The sequence below is a fragment of the Rhineura floridana genome, chromosome 19, assembly GCF_030035675.1.
Source record: "Rhineura floridana isolate rRhiFlo1 chromosome 19, rRhiFlo1.hap2, whole genome shotgun sequence".
Lineage (NCBI taxonomy): Eukaryota > Metazoa > Chordata > Lepidosauria > Squamata > Rhineuridae > Rhineura > Rhineura floridana.
In genome coordinates this window covers 21961999-21987450 of record NC_084498.1, presented here as the reverse complement: position 1 = coordinate 21987450, position 25452 = coordinate 21961999, and the positions used below count along the sequence as shown (strand labels likewise).

Below are 25452 nucleotides of genomic sequence, written 5' to 3'. Positions count from 1 at the left end.
TTAGCATCTGTCTACCCCCTCACCTTCTGTGCTGTAGTAATCTTTGTGTTTTAATTATAGTTTTTAAGGCACTAGACCTCAGCCTTTTCAGACAAGGAACCCACCTTTAAGTTCAAACGTACATTTGGGGACCCACTTTTTAATGCTACACTGTATGCTTGTACTATGGTAGTGTTGCTGCTGAGGCAACCTGCTACTGGGTCCCAACCTCTCAGTTAAAGACCAATGTTTTAAGCTGGAGGTTGCCAATGTGGGGCCCTCTGGATCTTGTTGGACTACAGTTCCCATCAACCGAGGGTTGTGGATGATGGGCATTGTAGTCCAACGACATCTCGCAGACACCACATTGGCTACCCCTGTTTTAAGTGATGTCCTAAAATGATTTCATATATTGTATCGAATGTATGTACTCTGCCCTGGGATCTTGGTGTGAAGGGCAGGTGTCAAATGTAAACAAACATTTATTTTTAAAATTATTTATGTGTTGCCTTTAGGGCACAGCCCACCCGGGATGGCTCACAGTGGCATCCTGGCTCACTTTGAAAGGCAGAATACCCTGTCCCTTCCAGGCTGGACCTCTGAAGCAGATCTTACTTTGTGGGCAGGATCATATGAATGTAGGGAGATAACCTGGTCCCACACTGTTCAGGGCTGTAAAAGTTAACACCAGCACTTTGAATTGAGCCCAGAAATGCACTAGTAACCAAAGTGGCTGGCGAAGAAAGGTATTACGTGTTTGGACTGTCTGGACTGCACCGGTATTTGGATGGCCACATTTCACAACAACTGAAGCTTCCAAATAGTCTTTAAAGGAATGTAAAGCCCATTACAGTAGTCCAGGTTGGAGGTAACTAGTACGTGAGTAACTGAGGCCAGGATGGCTACTTTAGATGGGGGTCACAGGTGGCATACATGCTCTAGACCAGAGGTTTCCAAACTGTGGTCCACTGGCCATCAGTGGTCTGCAGCCTTCATTCAGGTCTGGATCTGTGCTTGAAAGTGGGAGGAAGCACATCCATCACATTAAAGTTTCATGTTTATTTATTATTATATTTTTATTACTACTATTATTTCTTATATTGTATATTACTGTATTACAATTGGAATTCTGTGGAATTGAAATTGTAGTACAACATACAATATGTGAGAATTAAAAGAGGCAATAAAAATATATATTTAAAAATCGCACAGCACCTAGCACAGCGCATTACAATTGCTGCAGCAGTCAGAAAAAATGACTGAGTGGTCTGCCAGGATCCTCAGCAATTTTCAAGGGGTTCTTGGGGAAAATGTTTTGGGAACCATTGCTCTAGATGTGGTTAAAGTTGGTAAGTATCCCTGACCGCTGCCACCCGTCAACTTCGAACTCAACCACACGAAGGCAGAAGAATCAACTCAGATTCTTTTATTGGGTGATAGATTTAGCCTTAACTCCCAGAGATGATAGCGACTGAGAAATAGTTGCACCTTCTTGTTTTGGTGTTCAAGGGCCTTGAAAATGATGCTGCAAATACTTGTGAGTTTTAAGGGGAGGGGAATTTACCTTTTTTTAGCAGAATGGCTTAAACTGGGGTTCAGCCCTGCTGTCATCTATGCGGAAGGGCCGTAGCACAGTGGTAGAGCATCTGCTTTTCATGCAGAAGGTCCCAGGTTCAATCCCTGGCATCTCCAGGTAGGGCTCCTGCTGGGAGGAAGGACGGGATATAAATCAAACAATAAATAAATAAAATAAATGTTAAGGCAGTGCAGCAAAATTTCCATTTAATTGCATGCATGAAGATGCTGTCTCTAAGCAGCGGGACATCTGGAGCTTGTCATTTGTTTTTCCCCTTTTAGGTGAGCAAGGCCTGGAAAGTCCTAGCAGAAGACCAGGTCCTTTGGTTCCGGCTGTGCCGCCAAGAAGGTTACCTGCCTGACCATCAAATCTCTGACTTCTCTTTCTGGAAAAGGACCCTCCGAGATTGCTGCGAGAAGGAGCAGGCTTTAAGAACCAACTGGAAGGTAACTGCGTGGAGATCTTTGTTTGGAATCTGTTAGAATGCCGAAGCAAGGGTGCAGGGCCTGTTTCAGCCTGAGGGCTGTGTTCCCTTTTGGCCAACCTTCCAAGGGCCAGATGCCAGTATTTTTGTAGAGTACAAAAAAGTCAAATAATTGGGTGTTAGAACAAATTAATCTGGAAGTATCACTAAAAGCTAAAATGATGAAACTGAGGTTATCGTACATTGGACACATAATGAGAAGACAGGATTCACTAGAAAAGACAATAATGCTGGGGAAAACAGAAGGGAGTAAAAAACGAGGAAGGCCAAACAAGAGATGGATTGATTCCCTAAAGGAAGCCACAGACCTGAACTTACAAGATCTGAGCAGGGTGGTTCATGACAGATGCTATTGGAGGTCACTGATTCATAGGGTCGCCATAAGTTGTAATTGACGCATTCTCTCCCTCTCTCCCTCCCTCCCTCCCTTTCCCTCTCTGAAGGCCAAAGGTTCCCCACCCCTGCCTTACCAAGGGATGGAACCTGAGACTTTCTGCATGCAAAGCAGATATTCGACCGCTGAACGACAGCCCTTTGCGATACTGAATCCGTCCATTGGTCTATGTATCTCAGTATTGTTTATACCACTGTTCTTCGACCTTGGGTTCCCAGATGTGGTTGGACTACAACTCCCATCAACCCCAGCCAGCTTAGCCAGTGGCCTTGGATGATAGGGAGCTGTCGTCCGACGACATCCAGGGACCCAAGGTTGAAGAACTGGTCTACGCTGACTGGCAGCAGATCTGCATGCAAAGAGCTATGGCCCTTCCAGTGCCAGCAAGGCAGAATTGTTGGGGCTCCTCCCTAGGTGACTGAACAGAACCAATCCCGTTTCCCTGTCTTTCCATGCAGAACCGCATTGGTGCTGTCAGCCAGCTGCAGTATGAGCTTGGGAAAGTTCTGTGTGATGTGCATTCTTGCGAGGGAGTGGTCATTGCTGGGTAAGTAAATGGTCGTCGCATCCTGAGAGTTTTCTTTTTGCAGGCTAGACTCTCCTCCTGTCTCCCCCTGACAGCCTAATTGGGATATCATGACGGTCTGTGGTCAAGACAATGGAACTGAATCGATGGCCTTAATTGAGGTTGCTTGGGGAGGTGGATTTTTCCAGCTCCAGATCCATTTCAGGCAAAGAGGTACAGTGGGTTGGATGTTACTGCTAATCCCCAGATAGGATTCCTAGATCCAATAGGTATGTAAGAATTGTTTAAAATGCAAGCCTGCCTTGATTGCTAAGCTTCAGGGTGGCTTGCAACATAAACATTTTTTTAAAAAAATTGCCCAGGCATTTGATGGCTGACGGGGGCTCTTACTGGTAACCTGGAGATTGCTGGATGGAAGAATGTTTTTAAACTGTAACTGTGTTTTAGAATGTTTTTAACTGGTCTTAGAATCCTTTTCTTCTTCTTGCTGTTAAATTGCTTTGTTACGTTTGCTGCCCTGGGCTCCTTCTTGTAAATTAGCCCCAGAAAGCCAGTAGCCTGAAAATGTATGTATCTGTTTGATTTGATTATTTTTTAAATTTAAAATATTTCTGTAGTCCTCTTCTTTTGAATCGGGCATGGGGAACCTTTGGTCCTCCAGATGTTGCTGAACTATTAAGTCCCATCATCCCTGACTATTGCCCATGATTACTAGGGCTGATGGGAGTTGTAGTTCAGCAACATCTGGAGGACCAAGGTTCCGTGCTCCTGATCTAAATGATACCAGGGCATTTCACAATATCTAAGCATAATGCCACAAAATCCACATAGTAAAATGTTAAAATACAATAAAAGTTTAACCACCCCAGCCAATAAAATATAACCAAGCTAAGAATTAACGGTGAACAGATGCCTGGCTGAATAGATGGGTTTTAAGCAGGTGCCAAAAACTTGATCAGAATTGGCACTTGCCTTATTTCAGAGGGGAGGAATTCCACTGGCTGGGTGCCACCATGAAAAAGGCCCTTCCCTATGGTTGCTGCATTATGTTCCTAAACTGGCAGTGGTACAACCAGGAGAGCCGCCTCTGAAGGTCTCAACGTAAGGGCTCGTCTGTATAAGAGCAAGTGTTCCCTCGGTTATCCAGGCCCTGACTTGTACAGGGCTATATGCCAATGAAGGCGCTTTAGGTTTGCCTCAGTAGCCAACTGACAGTCAGTCCCGGCAGGCTGCCCCGTTCAGCAGCCTAGCTTCCAAACCTGCTTCAAGGGCAGCCCCTCATAGAGCGCGTTACAGTAGCCCAACCTTGAGGTTATCAGTGCACGGTTCACTGTGACTAGGGCATCCCTGCCCGGGATGTGACTAGGGCATCCCTGTCCAAGTGTGGTGCACCTGTCAAAGCCAATGAAAGGATCTGCCTCTGGATCAAGGAGCTTTCCCAGACTATGAGCATGCCTGGAATAGACTCACTGAAATTAATAGGCATGAGTAGCTGCGGCCCATTAATTTCACTGGGTTGCCTCTGAGGAGAACACATTTGGATTCAACGCTACGTACCTGTAACCTCATCCAGAAGAGACAGCCTACCTAATTCCCGGACTTGGGAGCCACTCACCCTCAAGGCCTCCATCTTGCTGGTTCAGCTGACTGGCCAGTCTGTTCAGGAGCAAACTCATCATTACCAGCAACAACCACAATTTGTAGGCCACCTTTGCACACACACACACACACACACACACACACACAACTGTGCTCAACGCGGCTCCCAACGAAGAACAGCAACATATCTCAAGATCAACAGTTGCAAGACCAGCTTCATAATAAGAAGAGTAATAAGACAGTCACATCACAGCCAGTATAGCAACAAACAGAAAACAGCCTTTCAGTGCTGCGAAGGTGACGACATTACATCTCCTGGCCGGCAGCATTATGCGCCTCCTGGCAATAGCGAAAATAAGAAGGGAGTTTGACAGTTTCACTTTGGTCCTAGAAGTGGCCCCATGACGTTCCTTGCAGCCCCTCTCCTGCAGTGATGGCTTCCAAGGCTTCCAAAGGCAGGGCGCAGGGTGGAGTAACTGGGCACATGCCCTCCCAGCATGTTACTCCTGCTTTAGACTGGGAAAGAGAAGGGAGGCACTCTGAAAGAGGCTTGCTGGGGAGTGTGTATGTGTGGGAGGGATCTTAGGTCTTTGCTCTGGGCAAACTCGTGTGTGACATTCTGACATCGAGCTAGTGTGTCCTGATGTGCTGGTGTGCCTTGGAAGAGGTAGCTTGTGTTGGAGAATGTTCTGAAGGCCTCAAGTAGTGTTCCGTCTTCGAAGGGAAGCCTGTCTTACCAGTACCTGCATGGGAACTCTCTGGAAGGACCTCTGTGAGCAGTTCTGAGCTCTGTTGGAGGAAGGATGGGATGCAAACAAAGGGCCGGATCCTGCATTGTCTGTCCGCTAGTGCAAGGGCAAGTCTTGATGTTTAATGGAGCAGATGAATCCAACGCTACAGTTTATTTAGGCTATATCTGAACTGCTTGATATATATATGAATTTTTTTCTAAGCAGTGTACAGGAGAGTAAAACAGCAACAACAAATGTTATAAAAATATACAATTAAACCATAATACAAATAATGCATACATGATACATAACGACACCAATTAGCAGATCAATACCAAAATAATTCCTTTGCACTTCCCCACTCATCATCTCTCTGGGCTCCTACTGGGAGGAAGGGCAGGATATACATTTAAACAAGTAAATAAATAAACACTCCTGGCTCTCGTCCAGGACTCCACCCATCAACCCTGGCTTTTACCCAGAACCCAACAAACACAAATTATCCCCAAAGTTTCACAAGAAAGAAGGTTCCCAGGGGATCTCAAAAGCTGGCATTCAGTTGTGCTAGCAGAAATTAGCTGCTCAAGATATTGCATAGACTGGTGTAACAAAGTCACCCACAACCTGCTTTTGCATTTTCTTGCTCGCCAGTGCAAAACATCTTGCCAGAGGAACAGGCATACCGCTAAGTGACTTTAACTTGGTGCCAAAATGAATAAATAGGAATGCAAGTTGCAATGTATCGCTGTCTGTGGGACAGTTTAGTTCAGGGACAGGTAACCTGTGGTCCTCCAGGTAGTCTTGGACTGCAGCTCTCATCACCCCTGATTGCGGTAGCTGGGGCTGATGGGTGTTGAGATCCAGCAACATCTGGAGGGCTACAGGTGCTTCATCCCCAGTCTAGATGAAAAGTGAGGCTTTGACAAGGAACGAAAGAAAAGAAAACTCCTTCAAGGGGGCAGGTATTTGTATCAAGACATCCTGGCTGAGGAGGGAGCAAGCCAGTTTTGTCCTGTTGTTTTAAGATACGAAATTGACTTGCATCCAAGTACTTGGCCCTAATTGGGCTGCGGTTTGAGGTATTGTGAAAGGCAGGTAATCTGTTGATGATGGTAGTAGTAATAATAACAACAACAAATAATCTGGAGGTTGAAAAGGCTAGCAAGTATGGAAGGAGATAATGTGTCAGGACAGCACAGGTGACTAAAAGAGAAATAGAAGCCTGTATCTTTACTGGGAAAAGTAACTATGAATTACTTTAAGTATGTTAGAGCTGAAAGCATTGATTGATCCACTGATTGTTGATTTAAAATGAGTGTGTTTTTTATTGAAGATGGTCTCCGTGAAGGGCTGTCTGTAGCTGATGTTACTTGGGGCTTGGTCATCCAGTCACTTAAAAAGGGGCTGCTGGTGCTTAGAAGTTTGAAATTTTTTCAACATTTTTTCCAACTTTTTTTTTTTTTTTTGCAGAGGGGGCTACTGAAAATGGGAAAGGGGCTCATTTGGAATGTGAGAGACATGTGTTTCCTCCATGCCATGAGCCTAGGTTCATCTTTGGATTAGAGTAATGTGATTCTGACTGATGTATCCCCAAACCATCAAATGAATCTTGTTATTTCATAGAGATAAAACTTATTATTGTGGCTTTTAGTAGAACTGCTTGGGGCCTTGATAGTCATTAAAGCTACATTCCACTCAATACCGTTTTCATGCCTTGTAACAGGGCTTACGTACTGGAGTGCTTGATATCTCCCCTGGGGTGCATTTTCTGAACCTCCCGGGAGAGATTTCTGCACTCCCACAACGGTGCATCATTCCTCATTGCCACAATTGCTTTATCTGCAATGCAGAGTTTAAAAGGTTTATTAATGCAGGTCTTTTAATGCCCTGAACCTTTTTAACACTGTTTTAAAAGAAATGTTATGTTTTTCGAGAATGGATGTCCCAGGTTAATCGGTAATCTTCTTACTTTGACCCGGACTGGGGGCATATAGTGTGTTAAACACTGGCTAGAGACTCTCTCTCCCTCTCTTCTCTCCCCCCTTCCCCTCGTTTTGCAGCCTCTCGGTCCTTCAGAAGCCACCATGCCAGGTGGTGAATAGAAGTGGTGATGTCATAGGAGCTGTGAAATTGGCTCGCTCCTGCCATAAATCAATGTATGGCATTTTACAGCAACACTTCATTTTAATGATACGTTTTTGTAGAGTAGGATTAGAGTCAATTGTCTGTATAAAATAAATATATATCCCCTACCCCATTAATGCCAGATTCTTGGAGTGGCGGAGACGAAGATGGCTTGAAGTAAATTCAGAGAGTAGTTCTTTTATTTTTTGCAGGATGAAATACTGAGAATTGATTGCCTCCCACTAACAGCTAAGTTGGCATTGACTGCGTGTTTCTTTAAGGGGCTTAATTTCCCCACCCTCAAAAGTAGCCTCCAGTTGCAGCTGGTCTGAGGCCTTGTTCAGGCATTTTTGGCAGACTGGGCTTGTGCCATTTTCAGAACCCCAGGGAGGCAGACCTTTGTGCTGATCTGGTCTGCCCGGAGGGCTGCTGACGTCTGAAAAGATTGTTTCTAGTAGTGGCTGAGTCATAGAATCATAGAACAGTAGAGTTCGAAGGGGCCTATAAGGCCATCAAGTCCAACCCCCTGCTCAGACCAGGAATCCAACGTAAAGCATATACCCAACAGGTGGTTGTCTAGCGGCCTCTTGAATGCCTCCAATGTTGAAGAGCCCACCATCTTCCTAGGTCATCGGTGCCATTGCCGTACCACTCAAACAGTTAGGAAGTGTTTCCTGATGTTTGGCCAACATCTGGCTTCCTGTAACTTCAGCCCATTATTCCATACCCTGCACTCTGGGATGATTGAGAAGAGATCTTGCTCCTGCTGGTAGGAAGGGCGGAATATAAATTAAATAATAAAATAAAAAATTATTGTGGACCTCCTCTGTGTGGCAACCTTTCAAGTACTTGAAAAGGGCTATCACATCTCCCCTCAGGCTTCTCTTCTCAAGGCTAAACATGTCCCTCCTCATAGGGCTTTGTTTCCAGTCCCCTGATCATCCTCATTGCCCTCCTCTGAGCCTGTTCCAGTTTGTCTGCATACTTCTTCAAGTGTGGTGTCCAGAACTCAGGATGAGGCCTAACCAGTGCCAAATAGAGGGGAACTAGTGAGTCACACAACAGTTTGGTGACGTCTCTTCCCCTGGGAGTTCCACATAAGTTGCAGGCCATGGGAGGTTAATGCTGACACCGCATCAAAAGGCACATCCATTGTGGTTTGGCTGGGTCCATGAAATCAGACTTGGATGTGGTCATCGTAAGACCAGCTCTTTTATGCGAAGCAGACTACAGTGTACTGTCAACTGAATCGGCACCGCAGTGTGCCAATAAGCTGCAAATGGCTCAAGTAAGAAACAAATAAGCTAAGGCACAAAGGAAGAGCCGTTCAGCTTTCCAGTCCAATGCCACTTTCTGCTCCATTCACTAGCTGGGAAGGTTCCACGTTGGCCCTGAACGTGATATCCTGAACAAGGTATATCAGTTGCACAGAGCAGCAGGGACCGTGGGTCTTTAATATAGGGTGGGGAAACCTCACCCCCCCCCCGGCCTCTCTGTTTGGTCCTCAGGACTCTCCAGCCCATGCCCTCTTTGCATCTTCCTTGGGTGCTTTTGTGTGGCTGTGATGCACAGCTCACCTACAGAACGCAGTGATCGACTGGGTACATAAGGGATAAGATGGTCTTTCAGGTATCCTGGTCCCAAGCTGTATAGGGCTGTGTACACCTAGACTAGAACCTTGAACTTGGCCTGGTAGCATATGGGCAGCAAATGAGATTTAAAAGTGCAATTGAAAATCCCACAGCATCTAGCACAGTGCACTGCAGTTGCTAGAACAGGCAGAAAAATGGTTAATTGTTCCGCCAAGAGCCTCAGCAGTTTTCACGTGGTCTGGTGTGTGTGTATGTGTGCAGTTTGGGAACCACTGATCTAGCCCATCATCCTGCTTCTGGCAGTAGCCAACCGGACATCTCTGGGGAGCTTACAAGCGGGGCGTGAAGTCAACAGCCCCTACTAGTCCTGGTCCTCGGCCATGCTCCAGCAGTAGAAAAGCTGCCTTCTGTCGGATCAGACTGTTTATCAATCTAGCCCAGAGGTGGGCAGCCCCCTCTGCACCTCTCTGTGTGCAGCCCCTTGGTGACCTCCATGCCAGCACAAGAAAGAAAACCCCGGCAGGAAGACACAACCCCACCATAGAGGGTGGCACTTGGAGCGCCATCCCTACACTGCTCCAGGCGCATGCGCAGGGTGGTTGGATCAAAGACAGCCAGGCACATGCCTGACCCAACCAGGGCCCTGGGCTCCTGCTGGGAGGAAGGGCGGGATATAAATAAAATAATAAATACATAAACCACAGATCCCGGTCCCTAGCGTGGCAGAGGGTGGGCCGTGCACGTTCCTGGGTGCTTTCCTTCCCGCCAACTCTTCTGTTTCCAATCACAGTGGCATAAAGGTGTCAGGGGAGGGGGGGCTACAAATAGGGAAGGAGGCTGGCTTCCAGGTTCCAGAAGGAGGCAGGCTGGCGAGACGGTGCTGGAGGTCCCGGGGGGGGGGAGTCAGGCTGGCTGGGGGCAATCAGAGCCTGGTGTGCACTTCTGGGAATGGGTGGTGTGTGTGTGACTGTGTGAGAGGGAGAATGGATGGTGAATGAATGAAGAGAGATGGGGTGCCCCTGCCAGTATGCGGTGCCCAATCGTTGGAATGTGGTCCTCGACCCCAAAAAGCCCAGCATTGTCAGCTCTGACCACCAGTGGCTCTCCAGGATTTCGGGCAGAGAAGGGCCTTTTTCAGCCTGGCTACCTGAGATCCATTGAACTGGAGATGGTTAGATTTTATTGTTGGAATTTTAAGACTCTAATGTGAATTGTATGTTTTTATGTTGCGCGTCGCCCAGAGTGGCTGGACAACCAGCCAGATGGGCGACTAATCAATTTAATAAATAAATGGTGGGGATTAAACCTGGCACCCACTGCATGTAAATCATGGCTCTGCCCCTGAGTTAAGGCGTCTTGGAGGCATACTGCCCCTGAACGTGGACGTTCTTTTTCACTGTCTTGACTAACAGCTGTTGATAGACTGATCCTGCTGGATTTTGTCTGCTCCTCTTTTAAAAATCAATAACTCTAAACTGGATTTATCTACCAAACTCTTCTCTTTGGGTACTTGTCCATTGTGAACGGTTGACGCTGCCATTGAAACCCTCTTGGCTTTCTTTAAGAATCAGAAGGACAGAGTAGATTTTTTTTTTAAAAAAAGTGGGGCCCTGCAATAAAATAAAATACATCTCTGGTGTGCATGTGCTGCCTGAACCAGGTGAGGGCCGTACTTTCGATTTTTAAAAAAAATCTCAGGACCATAGGGAGCTGTCTTACACTGAGTCAGGCCATTGTTAAGTCTAGCTCAGTACTGCTTTCACTGACTGGCACGGGCTCTCCAGGGTTTCAGGCAAGGAGCTGTTCCCCAGTCCTACCCGGAGATGCCATTGGGAGTTGAACCAGGGACCTTCTGCCTGCAAAGCAAAGCAGATTCTCTACCACTGAGCCTTTTCCCCAAACATAAAGCAAGACCCGTATTAAACCACGGACTCTTTGTGTGTGATCCTCGTTCTTGTCTTTTTCAGTCCCCTCAGCCACAAGCTCACGTGGTTGAAATAGAAGGAATGATAACGTAATCAGTTTTTAAAAAAATATATGGGAGCAAGGTGAGAAGGTGCTGCGCAAGTATGCATGAGCTTAGAGGAGCAACCGGGCTAATTTTAGAACTTCACAATGGGAATATAGCACACTGTCTCCCCCCCCCCGGTGTATTACAAATGTGAAGCTACCTTGTTGACGTGCACTGAAGCCAAACCGAACGATGAGCCTCAACACCAATTTACTCACTAAGAGGTGCATAGAAAAATGGGTCTCATCAGAACCAGGTTGTTTCCTTTTTTATAAAAAGGAATGATACTCTTCCATGGTGTCCTAATTCTTCCTAATGAGCATCTGAAGCTGCCTTAAGTCCTGGTTCAGTTAACGCCAGCGCTGTCTGGGGCTGGGAGAGGTAGCGGCCCTCTGCATGTTGTTCGATTTCAGCTCCCGTCATCCCTGATCACTGGCCAAACAGGCTGCAGCGTTGTAGCCCAACATCACAGTCCTTAAATAATAAAAATATATAGGGCGATATGCAATGTATCTCTGAAGCGTCAAAACCCCAGGGTGATAGTGTCTCCTAACTAAGTCATATCCAGAGAAGACTCATTTGAAATCAGTGGTCTTAAGATATGCAGATGATGCCCTGCTACTAGCAGGAACCAGTAATGATTTGAAACAAATGCTGATGAAAGTTAAAGAGGAAAGCACTAAAGCAGGACTACAACTGAACATCAAGAAAACTAAAGTAATGACAGCAGAAGATTTATGTAACTTTACAGTTGACAGTGAGGACATTGAACTTGTCAAGGATTATCAATATCTCAGTACGAGAACTCGAAAAGATCCTCAAATGCAAAGATGTATCACTGAACACTAAAGTCAGGATCGTTCAGACCATGGTATTCCCGATCTCTATGTATGGATGTGAAAGTTGGACAGTGAAAAAAGTGGATAAGAGAAAAATCAACTCGTTTGAAATGCGGTGTTGGAGGAGAGCTTTGTGCATACCATGGACTACGAAAAAGACAAATAATTGGGTTTTAGAACAAATTAAACCAGAACTGTCACTAAAAGCTAAAATGATGAAACTGAGGTTATCATACTTTGGACACATAATGAGAAGACATGATTCACTCGAAAAGATGATAATGATGGGAAAAACAGGAGAAAAAGAGGAAGGCCAAACAAGCGATGGATTGATTCCATAAAGGAAGCCGCAGACCTGAACTTACAAGATCTGAACAGGGTGGTTCATGACAGAGGCTCTTGGAGGTCGCTGATTCATAGGGTCGCCATAAGTCGTAGTCGATTTGAAAGTGCATAACAACAACCAAGTCAGTCATGTCCATTGTATTCAGTGGATCCGCTGTGACCAAACCACGGTTGGTTTGGCTGAATGCAACCCATAACACCTTGCAATTCTTATCTCTTGGTTGCTTTATGTTCAGTAAAAACAACCAAAGAAGAGAGAGAGAAAGAGAGAAAATGAAGTTGCCTGGGGAAGGGGATGCATCCCCCCCCCCGCCTGTGGCTAGAGATTAGATGAATCTAAGGGAAGATGAAATGGATCAATACTCTCAAAGCTGTTCCTCTTTTCTCTAATCAAGAATTGTTCCTTAAGGCAGAAGAGAATTTAGACTCCAAAATGTGATTTAATACAAGAACAACTTGAGTTCCCATCTGCAGATACTCTTTTTTTAAAAAATGCTCTATGCTAATTGTCTACAACACTAAGTGTCCTTGAGAAGTCTGCATTTTGCAGTGCCGTCTTTGCTTTTTTCTAAGCGGGGGGGGGGGAAGGGGGGCTGAGGAGAGAGAGAGAGAGATTGCTTTGTATTGTTTTGAGACGGAGGCAGATGCGGCAAAGGCTCCTGTCACTTTAAGCTACCCATCTGAGACACGTAACCATAGAAAGGGCTGGTTGTATACAACATTGATTAGGAGTGAGGTAACCGCAAACATTGCGGCCTCCAAATGAAAAGGAATCCAAGGTCTGACCCAGAAAACAAGCATCGTAACCACCGCTGCGCAAAGTGTTATTGATAAACATGCGCCTGCCCAATTGAATTCTCTGATGTCAGGCCATCAGCACGAGGCTCTTTAGAAAGGGGCGATGAGAGAGCTGCCGCTCTCGGCCCCCAGCTCAAGTTGCTATCAATCAATATCCTTGGAAGGGTTGAATGGGAAGAGGGGTGAAATTGGAGTGTCTCTTTGTTATTCCCCGTAGATGAGATGAAACAATCTTAAAGGGCCTGTTTTCCTCCACTTCTTCCTTGGGAACAGTGTGTTCTCAGGTAGCGTTGCCATCTCTCTCTGTCTTTATCTTTTGGATGTTAATTCAGTAAAAGGTCCCAGGCTATGGTCTGAAGGCACATGAGGCCAGCACCCTGCTGAAACTAAGCAGGGTCAGGTCTGGTCTGTGCCTGGATGGGAGACCGCCTGAGAGCCATATGTAAGCCGCCTTGGGATTCTGTCATGAAAAGAAAGGCGGGGTATAAATGTAATAAATAAATAAATAAACAAACAAACAATAAATAAATTTCTACTCTTTTATAGGCAGATTTGAAACTGATCAATCAGCCAAATTTGCACAGGACATTAAACCAAAACACCAGCCTAGCTCTAGAACTGAGGTGGGCAACCTCCACCCCCCCAGCCATACGTGACCGGCAAGTCCGTTTTCCACGCCCACCTACCCCACACCGGATGATGTTTATTGTCATTATTTTTTACTGTTTATTAAATTTAAATTCCATCTTTCCTCCGAAGGAACCCAGGGTGCCAAAACAAAAACAGAGACGGCGCCTGTTTCATATTTAAGGGGAGGGAGTTCCAAAGGGTAGGTGCCGGCACACTAAAGGTCCCCTTCTGATATTGTATGAAATGGATCTCTTGATAAGATGGTGTCTGCAGGAGGCCTTCACCGGCAGAATGCCCCGAATGACTAAGTGTGTAAGGTACTGTACATATATGTGATGTCAGGTAGGCAGAAGATGTGGCTGCAAAAAGCAGGATAGAGCTGAGCCCTGCAGAAAGCACTTCCTGTGCATGAGCTGACGTGCGGGGAATTCAATCCAGCTCAGGTTTGGCATGCCAGCAACTTCCCACTTGGCCCGCACTCTGCAGAAAGCAAGATTGAACCCCTTGCACATCAGCAGTATGCCAAGCACAGAGCTGGCAAAGCTCCATGACCCTCTGTTCCCAAGCGCCGAGCAACCAGCTGGCTGTCGGGCAGTTGGGAAGCACCGCACGAGGTCCGTGCAGGTGGGCAGGGCAACCCGCCTGTCGATCATCTGGTGTCATAACGATGCCAGGTGATTGATAGGTAGGTTGTCTCACCTGCTTGTCAGAGTTGGCCCGTGGGGTTGGGGACAGATTGTCTCCGTGCCAAAGAGGTGCTCTAGAGCAGCCTTTCCCAACGTTTGGGTCCCCAGATGTTGCTGGACTACAACTCCCATCATTCCTGACTGTTGGCCATGATGGCTGGGGCTGATGGGAGTTGTAGTCCGGTAACAGCTGGGGACCCAAAGGCTGAGAGAGGCTGATCAAGAAGGTTGCTGGACTGTGTCTGTGCGGGCACAGAACCTGTGTGTGTGTGTGAGGGGGGCACATTCCCTCATGGTTAACTTTCTAGGGGCAACATGCCAGGATCAGAGGCAAAGCAGGCCTCTTTCCTTTTGTCAGCCTCCCTCCAGAATATGCAAGCCTGCAAGTTAAGGAGATGAAATCCCATGGCTTTTTGTCTAGGCTAGCTTAGAATATCTGCCACCCTGTCAGCAGTGAGATCCCTTTATTTTTTTCTTTGCAGAGCGATAGCTGTTTGCCAGCAGTGGTGCTATGGACCCAGCTCTTATTGATGGCTTATTTTGGGGTGTGTTTGTCAGCTTTGCGTGTGTAACTTGCAGTTGTCCTTTGCACAAACGCTAATTAGACAGCCATCAACACTGGGGGCCAAAGGCTTGCTAACAATGCAACAGTGATAGCTGAGTCTTAATTGGCTGAGTATAATTGTCATTAGGCAATGATAAGGACATCTGGGGCTCTGGAGAGAGATTGATTTTGGCTGAGCTACCCGAGCTTTCTGCAGCTTTCCAATTTTTATCTTTGTTTTTTTTTTTGTTTTTTTTTGTATCCGGGAAGTTGCCACTTGGTTGGGATAACACCCAGCTCTGTTCTGCCTCTCGCAGAGTCAGCCTGGCTGAAGCGTCTCCTTTGTTTTGATTCCATTCACTCCTTGGTCTCAGCAAGCAGGCTCAAGAAATGGGATGCATAAGATGTGTAGTCGGGGGCGGGTCTCCAACATTGTGCCTGTGGGCACCAGGACCACCCGCAGTGTCTGTGAAAGGACTTTGTAAATATCCCCTCAAAAATCCTGTAAATATCCCCTCAAAAATCCGCAGTGCACAAGAGACTGCGCTTCCTGCTCATTTCCTGTTTCCACTGGCTCCGCCTCTCCCGCCTTGAAGCCATTATACCACACCCCCCAGGCAGCCATTTTGTGATCGGCACCCGCGACACTTTCTCAAAATTCCAAATGTGCCCATTGTCCCCAAAAGGTTGGCAACTCCTGAGGTATATATCGCTTCATGAGAGATCCATGATTGGACTTCCTAGCATATCTACTTTGGTTAAAAGCCACCATGCCCCTGGATTAGTGGAGATTTTGTTGAGGTTCCCCTCCCCACTTTCTGAACACTGTCCCCCCAATCAAAATCCAAGACAGAGATGCCTCTTTCCCCCCCCCCCATGCCTTTAAGTAAAAAATAGAAACTTCAGGAGGCCTGATCAGAGATCTCCTGTGTCTTGCATCGTTAGGCCCTGTGACCACTCTGACACTATCTGTTTGTAACAAAACAATCTTGCAATGCAGACAAGCCCAAAAGAAACATTGGAATTGGCAAGAGGCTACATTGGGCATCTTGACAGATCCCCCAAAGGGATGGAAAGTTTTGATTTTTTCCTCTTTTATTGTTACATTTTATATTATGATTATGTTTATATTCTGCTTTTCCTTCAAAGAACTCATGGTGGCGGTACATGGTTCTCCTCCCTGTCCATTTTATCATCGCAACAACCCGGCGAGGTAGGTTAGGCTGAGAATTATGACTGGCCCAAGGTCACCCAGCAAGGGTATGGCTGAGTGGGGATTTCAACCCTGGTCTCCCAAGAAGTATAGTATAGAGGCAAATTCAGCAGTGCAGGGTCCTTTCATGATAGTCACACCACACCCCCTCACAGCCATACCCCCTTTCCCACTTTTCCTTATCTTTGTTGCTTGCCATATCCACACTCCACTATAACAGACATCTCTAGGAGCCAATCAGCATGAAAGGGGAGCTGTGTGTTAGCTACTGAGAAGAGACTTCTCAGTGGCTGACTCACCTTCTTTCATTCTCATTGGCTCCAATTAGCACAAAAAGACGAGGACTCTTCTTAGTGGCTAACTGCTTTCATTTCATACTGATTGGCTCATACATGGGGAACTGGCTGGGACCCTGCTCTCAAAACAAGAAAGAGCTTTACAACACACACAGACACCCCACAACCTCGGACAGCTACACCCCTGCTCCCAGGTCCTGGTCTAACACCCTCACCACTACTCCACGCCGGCTACTTCTTGACCCTCCTGAGGAAGGAGGCATCATAGACATCACAGGGTGGTCTCTGCATTCCTGGCTGGGTTTTATGCTCTGGCTCCTGGTTGTCCAAGACCCACTCTGCATGCATGAATGTCTCCAGAAAACCTGCAAGAGCTGCATTCGCATTTGCTTGTGTTGGGTAATCTGTCCTAGCTTTGGGCCTCGGAGGCTCTCCAGTGGCACTCCCCCTTTGAATTTCTCCTTGAATTTTTGTTGTCTCAGCCAAGTGCAGAAAGCTGTTTTGCAAAGCCTAGAGAGCGTACATAAGAAGAGACCTTAGGGTGCTGGATCTAGCCAAAGCCATGGTGAGACCACCATCTTGTTCTCACAGTGGCCAACCAGATGCTTACAGGAAGCCTGCAAGCTAGAAATGAGCGCAACAGTGCCTTTCCCTCCCATGTGATTCTCAGCAACTGGCATTAAGGGGCAGACAGCCTCAGGCAGCAGAGGGAGAACGTAGCCATTGTTCGCTGCGTTGTGCTACCTACCTGCTTGGCCTACCTTCGCTTCCATAAGATGTGGCGATGGCTGGCAATTTAAAAGAGAAATGAATGACGGGAAGTTGCACCGGCACTATACGGCGTCTTGGCTCAGAAGCACCGTGCCTCTGAATACTGACTGTGGAGAACAACAGTAGAAGAGCGTTGATGCTCTCGCGTCTTGGCATCTGGTTGGCCCCCGTGAGAGACGGGGTGCCCTCTTAACTATGAGCCAGTTTGGCTAGGCCATTTTGCAGCTTGCCCCGCAGCCCACCCTTCAAGGGGCTACCCCTACTACAAATTGAATTCTTATTCAGGAGCCCTGGATGGCGGTGGTGGGCCCCTGCAAGGCATGGCTTCCTCTGTCCTCTGAAGCCTTTGCTTTTATATAGGAACGTAGGCAGCCGCCTTACGCTATATCAGAACCTTGGTCCATCTGGCGCAGTGTTGCAGGATTTCAGATGGGAGTCTCTCCCAGCCCCGCCTGGAGGTGCCACAGGGGATTGAACCTGGGACCTTCCGCATACAGAGCAGATGCTCCAACCACTAGGGTCACAGTCCTTACCCTAATTTTCTTTTGTGTTGTCTTCTTGGTTCACACTGAGAGGACTACTCTTCCCTGTCTCTTCTTTGCAGGACCCTCTACGCAGGGCTGACCCCAGGCATGACTGGGCCCTTGGGCACTAACCTGTCCCAGGCCCACAGTGCCGTACGCTCAAGCACCCCCGCCCAATACAGGTGGCATGGGGCTTAAATAAGCCCATCTACTCCCCTACCTGTGGCATCCGCTCACACACCCACGTGCGGTGCACAGCCATCACCACACAAGATGGCGGGGAGGAGGACACCCTTACTGCCATCTTGGATGATAGTAGGCGTGCATTCTGACACACTTATTTAAGCCCTGAGCCGCCTATGTTGAGGGGGGGGGTAGGTGCCTGAGGGTGCTTGGTTTCTCCCAAAGAGCTCAAGATGGTGTACATGGTTCTCCCTCTCCATTTAATCCCCACAACAACCCTGTGAGTTAGGTTAGGTTGAGAGACCATGACTGGCCCAGGATCACCCAGCAAGCTTCATGGCTGAGTGAGGAGTCAAACCCCAGTCTCCTAGGTCTTAGTGCAACACTTTAGTCACTACACCACACTGGCTCTCAGTTAAGAATCCTGTGAAACTCAGAAAGCTTTGCAATCCTATCGTCTGACTCTTTTCGTTTGCCTAATAAACGTGTCGCCCCAGTAATAGGTGTTTTCACCTTTTCAGAAGCCTGCCGAAAAACTCTGCTTCAGCAAGCTTATCCAGACACCCGATTTAGTTACATTTCTTTTTAGTGTTTCATTGATTTTTATCTTTGCTTTCCAACTGCGGTCGTAAGTGTATTCGTTTTTAATTGGTTTCTGTATCTTAGGCGTGTTGTATATATAATCAGACTTGTGCACAGATTGGAGATTTTTGTTTTGTTTTGAGCAAGCCATTTGTAAGTTTCGTAAATAAATAAATCATACAGATTTTGGAATTTTTCTGATGGACCATCACAGCTACCTCTCCTCCCCTTTTGTGTACTACAGGTCTTGAAGACCCTTTGGCCCTCCGGATGTTGCTGAACTACAAATCCCACCATCCCTGCTACGCTTGCTGGAGCTGATGGAAGTTGTAGTTCAGCCACATCTTGAGGGCCAAAGGCTCCCCATACCTAATAGTGCCTTTTGTTCAGCCACCGATACGAGAGCAATCCAGCCTCATTTGCAAAAAGGGCCTTATTCATATGTGGGAGGGAGCGGGCGAGGAAATGATGGATGGAGAGCAGACCACTTTGCCTTCGCTTGTGACCGTAAAGTGACTCCTCTCTTGGCTCCCCTTGGCCCCTGCAGCTTACTGGAACCAGTTTTCCGCTTTCCTTTCCAGATACACGTCGGGGGACGTGAAGCTGTGGGACACGCGCACCTGGGACTACACAGCCCCTGTCCTGGACCCAGAGCGCCACTTGGCTGCACCTGGGCCCCGGCCGCACGCCTCCTTTGTGCGGATAAACAGCTCTCTGGCTGCGGCGGCTTACGAGGACGGTAAGTTAACAGCAACTCTGTCCTAATATTGTTTTTTAAAAGCTTTTCTGAAAAATGAAGCAGCTGTGCCCAGCTTTTTGTGTGTGTGACAGCGACTCTAATCCTTTCTGTACACAACGTGTGTGCGCGTCTGTATACTCGCACTTGCTTTTATGTGGAAAAGTTGGCCGATAACCCTCAGTGCATTAGGAGGCCTTGGATCGCGGTGCCCATTAAAACGGCTGTTTTTAATTCCTCCTGGAGATGCTGCTTGGGGTGACTGTGCCAGGCTGCAGCCCAGCCAAGCTAAACAACTTGTTTCGGCCTGTTCCCCCCCCCCCCTCCTTGAGATGCAGGGAGATTGGCTTGCAAGACAAAAGAATAAACCAGATATTGTTTGATGAATGCAAATCCCACACCTTCTGTCTCTTCTTTCTTCCTCTTCTGTCCTCCCGCGCCCCGCTCCTTAATTTCTGTGCTCACACAGAATACATAGCAAAAAATAAAGTCTGCAGATGCTTTGATTTGATTTGTCCTTTTGGATAGTAAGAAAAAGAGGCTAGTGTACAAGAGAAAGGCACAACACTATGTGTTGAATAACTCACTCAGGCCAGAAAGAACGGGGCACGTTTAGCCCTGAGAAGAGAAGGCTGAGGGTAGACACGACAGCACTCTTCACGTACTTGAAAGGTTGTAACATGGAGAAGGGCCGGGATCTCTTCTTGATCATCCCAGAGTGCAGGGCATGGAATAATGGGCTTGTGTTGCAGGAAGCCAGATTTCGACCAAACATCAGGAAAAACCTAACAGAATGGTACAACATTGGAACCAATGACCTAGGGAGATGGTGGGCTCTCCAACACTGGAGCTATTCAAGAGGCAGCTGGATGGCCAGCTGTCGGGGATGCTTTAAGTTGGATTCCTGCATCGAACAGGGGGTTGGACCTGATGGTCTTATAAGGATTCTATGATTCCTCAGGGAAGGAATTGTCAGCATGCAGATCACTTGGCCCCTGTCCGGCACTTTCATCCATGTCTCCCAGGCCACTGGGCCCTTCCCCTGGATCCTAAACCACTTCCTCCTAAGACCTGCCAAGGGTTTTCCACGGGGCTCATGATGACTCTTATTTATTAACAACAACATCAACAAAAGAGTTGATAGAGGCTCCTTCTGATGTTCATGAAATCTCCCCACCCCAGCCTCCCTACTTAGTGCATGATCAAAAGCAAAGCCAAGAAAGTCACAAAGTGCTTCTGGTCTCCGATGTTCCAATCCTTGAAGATATGGATGGGTGCTGCACTACAATTCCCATCATCCCTGACATTTGGTCATGCTGGCTGGGGCTGATGGGTGTTGGAGCCTAGGAATATCTGGAGGGTTGCACGTTTCCCATCTTTTTTTTTTTAAGAGTGTAACATTTTACAAACTCTCTTGCTTTAAAACATGGCCCTATGAAGCAGCCATCTGCAGGGATCAACCTGCTTAGAGCATTCAGTCAAATTTTATTTTTTTCGTGTGTGTGTGTATATGTACAGTCTTACAGGCCAATTGCAGAGATCTTGTAAACTTAACAAAAATAGCATACTTAAGTCAGATAATTTGCTATCGACTGAGAGGAGTTGTATCTATTCTGTCGTCAGATAGCTACACATTTTAACGACGGCAGCTCCCCAAAATGAGCTGGTTTTTTTTTATGAAGTGAGACTTGATATCTGCTAAATGAAAATTGGCACTATATGGGGGGGGGAAACTACAAGATCTTCCCAGTAAGATTCAAGCAGTGGGCAGATAAGTGCTTCACATAAGCCATTATAATAATTGTGTCTTTTTTTAAAAAAAACACAAAACCAGCCACACACCCAAAAGTCAGATTTTCTCCTTCCTCAGACCCACACGGACAACAGTATTCTGCAACAGTTCGCCCTGTTGCCAGCAGATGCCAGATCTGGGTTGGGTACAAAAGACGCCGGATCTGGGTTGGTTAGATGCTGTTGGACTCCAGCTCCCATAACCTCCAGTCATTATGGGCATTGGTCAGGGACAGAGGGAGCTGGTCCACTAGAACCTTGGAGGCCGCGGATTCCCCATTCCGGCCAGGTGATGGCCTCTGTCTTGTGGAAACTCAGGGAAGTGGCAACGGCAGAGGTCAGGGCTTAATATAGGAACAAAAGGATATGCCTTATACCGGGTCAGACCATAGGTCCATCTAGCTCAGTACTGTGTACACCGACCGGCAGCGGCTCTCCAGGGTTTCAGGCAGGGAACCCTCCCAGCCCCGCCAGGAGATGCCCTTGGGGATTGAACCTAGGACGGTCTGTGTGCAAAGCAGATGCTCTAACCACTGAGCTACAGCCCTTCCCCTATTTTCCTTCCCACTTTTTGTTTTGCTTAAAGAGACATTTGCTGAGATTTTTCTTTTGTATCTACGGAGCAGCAGGGGAGAGAATATTAAAACAATTTATGCTCTTTTCAAAGCTGTCGTAAGGCCTCGATTTGGTGCTTTTTCTCAGCCCCCTCTTCCCTTTTTTGTTCTGCTTGTGTGTGTGTGTGTGTGTGTGTGTGTGTGTGTGTGTGTGTGTGTACGCACACATGAGCGACTGACACCGAGAAGCCATCTGGTAGCAATAGGAGGTAGCACCATCGGCCTCCTCTGTTGAATCCACTCTTTGCAAATGTGTTCGACACGACGACTATTTTCTCCCTGTTCAGCAGAGCTCAAGCAGCGATGCCCTTGGCAGCTGATCTCCTCCACAGAGGAGCCGGCAGACAGCTCCTGCCCCTTTTGGTGACTGCTTTGTCGTTTTCTCAATCTGCCAGTCGAGCAATGAGTTGTGTGGATCTCCCCCGTTGATCGCATCCTCCGCTCCCCTCCTCCGCAATGGGGACAGTCAGTGGTGCCCTCCAGGCGATGTTGGACTCTAACTCCCATCAGCTCCAGCCAGGATGGCCGGTGGTCAGGGATGATGGGAGTTGTAGTCCAGCAACATCTGGAGGGTACCTGGATGCCCCTGCTCTACAAGTTAACACTGAAGATAAATTGTCTTTGTGTACAGTGCAGTGATGGAGTCGAACATTTGAGGGAGTCTGAACGCTGCTGCGAAAAGCTACCCTCCTTTCCCTCTCCCTCTTTTTGGGAGCCAAAAATTGGATTTTGGGAAGATGGGGAGTAGCCACAGCAGCAGGTTTTCCCCCCCAAAGTCTTCCAGAAAATTGCGTGAGCAGCAGAAGCCTTGTTGCATTCTGCTTTGTTACAAAATAGTGAACAAGCCTTCGTGTTTTCTATACCTCTTCCTTTCAGGCTGGATCTTAAACACGAAGGCAGGGGAGGAAGGGACTTAAAAAACTGGGGTCAGTGTGGCCACAAAGTTGCATTTGGTCACACAGAGCAAGGGTCCCCAGTCTTTTTGGGCCTGGGGCCGCATTTGGAAATCATAAGAAATTGGTGTGGGCACCGTAAAGTACCCATTTTACAGAAGAAAAACTTCACCCCCCCAAAAAAAAGACAAGCTATGCCATTCCCCTAGAACGAACACACACACACACACACGGGGAAAAAGCAGGAACCCCCCCTAAAACAGGCAACCCCCCTCCAAACCAAACAACTCCCAACCCCTTAAAATAAAAAATGGGGAGGGGCAGGGGGTAGAGGCAGGTGCCAAAGGGGGGAAGGTGACTGAGCATGCCATGGTACCCACAGGCATCATATCTGATCAGCACTTACAGCAAGCCCTGCAGGGAAATTATTCCTTTGCTGGTGTGGTTTGATTTCAAGCTGTGCTGGTAAAGGAAGCAAGGTTTGCAACCGCTCCCAATCAGCCAATCGGCGGTAGTTCTGCTTCCTTTTGCTTGTGCTGTTTGAAATTGAACCACATAAGCAAAGGAACATTTTTTCCTTTGTAGACTGACTGGGGTTCAAGCCGCTGTACAAAGGAAAGAGCTTTGCCCGATGTCAAGGTCAGGTTGGGTAATTGACAGGTGGGTGTCCCTGCCCGCTATCAAAGTAGCCTCTGGGGTTGGGGAAGGTCATGATCCGGCCCACCGGCAGGATCCAGTTCCCCACTCCTGATAGAAGCCTTATTCATAGGAAAGGTTCTCCAAAGTGCTGATTATTTTAGTCACCCCTTTCTATGTCTTCCCTAGCTCTACAATATCCTCCTATGGATGTGGTAGCGCAGCTACTCTGCATGCAAAAGGTTCCCCGTTTCAATCCCTGGTATCTTTTTTTAAAAAAAAAGGCTCTCTGGCAGCAGAGCTTGGAAAAATCTCTATTTGAGCAAGATCTATGTATCCAACACAGGATGAGCTAAAGAGTTCCCTGTGACTCAGCAAGACCCATGGGATGAGGCCGAGCTGAAGAATTATTTTGTAACTTAGCAAGACCATTGGCTGGTTGCGGTAATGAACTGCATGGATATCAACCGAGAAACTGAATAAGACAAGAGACTTAGTAGGTCCCACTCCAGATAGGTGTGGTGCTATCTATTTTAAATGAGGATGCGCTCCCCCTGCAAGAGTAGGTATTGACCTTGGGGATGCCCCTGGATTCATTGCTGACACTGAAGGCACTCAGGGCTTCCACTTTTTTGAGAATTAATTTAATTCAGCATGGCCACCTGCTCTGTATTTTGTCATTTCGACAATGTTTTAATCATGTTTATTGTTACACCGCCACAATATTTGTATGAATTGGCGGTCTGTAAATATTCTTATAAGGAAAATAAAACGGCGCAGAGTGTCTTCAGTCGGTGGTCCAGTTGCAACCCTGTTTGGTTGGGGGTGGGCCCCGGCTTCATGCAGCATTTTTGCACTTTGCTTTTGCTGTGAGTCTGTGCCTCCGAGGCTTCTCCTGGCTCATGGGCTGACCCTGGGGTGTAGGCCGCTTCGAACGCTCGTGACATCCTGGCACTGTTAAGCTTTTTTCTCCATCCCACCAGGAAGTGCTCTTTGAACCTATGTCCCCTTTATACATTTCTAGCATCCGCCAAAGGCGGGGTGGAGGTTCAGCCGCAGTGGAGGCTGGCCCATTAGGGCAAATGGGACGCTGCCCCACCATCCCCAGTCTGCCTTCAGCCAGCCCCCGCCTGCCTGCCTGCCTTCCTGCTTACAAGCTTATCAGCTTCCTCCTCCTCCTGAGTCTCAGTGTTGCCCTTGTAGTGTTGCCCAGGGAGGAGGATGGGGACAAGACTAGCATTCGTTGGCTCCACCCATCATTGCCTCTGGCTCCATCCACTGTTTGGGCTCCCTGCCTTCCACCCCTCCGGTCCCAAGGGGCACCAGCCACGCACAGATCAAGTGGCGGAAACTCTTCCGCCCTGCGCTGGTTCATCCTCCCCACCCACCCACCTGCCCTGTTCACCTTCCATCAACACCAGTTGACGTCCAACACAACTTGGCTATCCAGATCCACAGTTGTGATGTTCGAATTCTGACTGACCGGTCTCCTGTTTTCTTCTGCCTTATTCCCATCGTCAGCACCGGCTGCCTGCCAGTTTCTTTCTTTTTTCTTAAAAAAACCCCCTACTAATTGCCATCCACGTTGCCTTTACCCGAAATGAATCAAATGAAAATGCTTTTCCTGGAGCATTAGATAAAGGAGGGGAAAGGTTTTCTGGGCAATGAAGCAGATGATGCTAATGCGCAGGCTGGAAAGTGTGTTTGTGTGTGTGGGGTTTTTTTGCCAGAGCTCCATCTGCTCCATGCTTGCCTGGGTCTGGCACAGAACCACGGCCTTGAGGTGGGGGCGGGATCTACACTATTTGCTTTCACCCAGTGGCCTCTCCGGTGCTGATTTGCCCTGCAGAAAGTTTTCACGTCGCCACAGGAAGACGGATGGAAGTGACCCCCTTTTCCACGGTCGCACTCGTGAAAACAAAGGCTTCCCTTGGACTCTAGTAAAGGGTATTACGTGGCAGTCAGCAGCTCTGTGCTGCCTTGTCTGTATATCCATGGAATATAGGAAGCTGCTGGATACTGCATCAGACCATGCTGGAGATTGAACCCGTGACCTTCCGCGTGCACAGCGGATGTTCTACAACGCAGCTATGACCCTTCCCCAATTTTATAGGAAGCTGCCTTATACTGAATCAGACCATTGGTCTGTCTAGCTCAATATTACCTACCCTGACTGTCAGGGGCTCCCCGGAGTTTCTCTCTCCCAGCCCTACCCAGAGACATTGGGGAGGAGTTACAGCCGTTCCCACCCTCACAATGAAGCTGACCGAACGCAGGCTATTTCGTATGCTGCTCCTGTTTGTGTGTTGTGATCAAAATTGGGGTTGGCCTGTCCCCATCGATTCATCTCATCCC

At 47.6% G+C, this 25452-nt stretch overlaps 1 protein-coding gene and 1 non-coding gene across 3 annotated transcripts in view; both read left to right on the top strand.

Moving 5' to 3' along the window:
- Positions 1–25452, top strand: part of FBXW8 (F-box and WD repeat domain containing 8) — a 78682-nt gene that overhangs the window by 20648 nt on the left and 32582 nt on the right. For both annotated transcript variants that reach the window (XM_061602897.1, XM_061602898.1), the window contains exons 3-5: positions 1837–2001; positions 2892–2980; positions 19009–19166. In XM_061602897.1, coding sequence (XP_061458881.1) covers positions 1837–2001; positions 2892–2980; positions 19009–19166 — 412 coding nt within the window. The remainder of the gene's footprint in view (positions 1–1836; positions 2002–2891; positions 2981–19008; positions 19167–25452) is intronic.
- Positions 1603–1671, top strand: TRNAE-UUC (transfer RNA glutamic acid (anticodon UUC)). Its single transcript has one exon. It is a non-coding gene; the product is annotated as a tRNA-Glu (tRNA).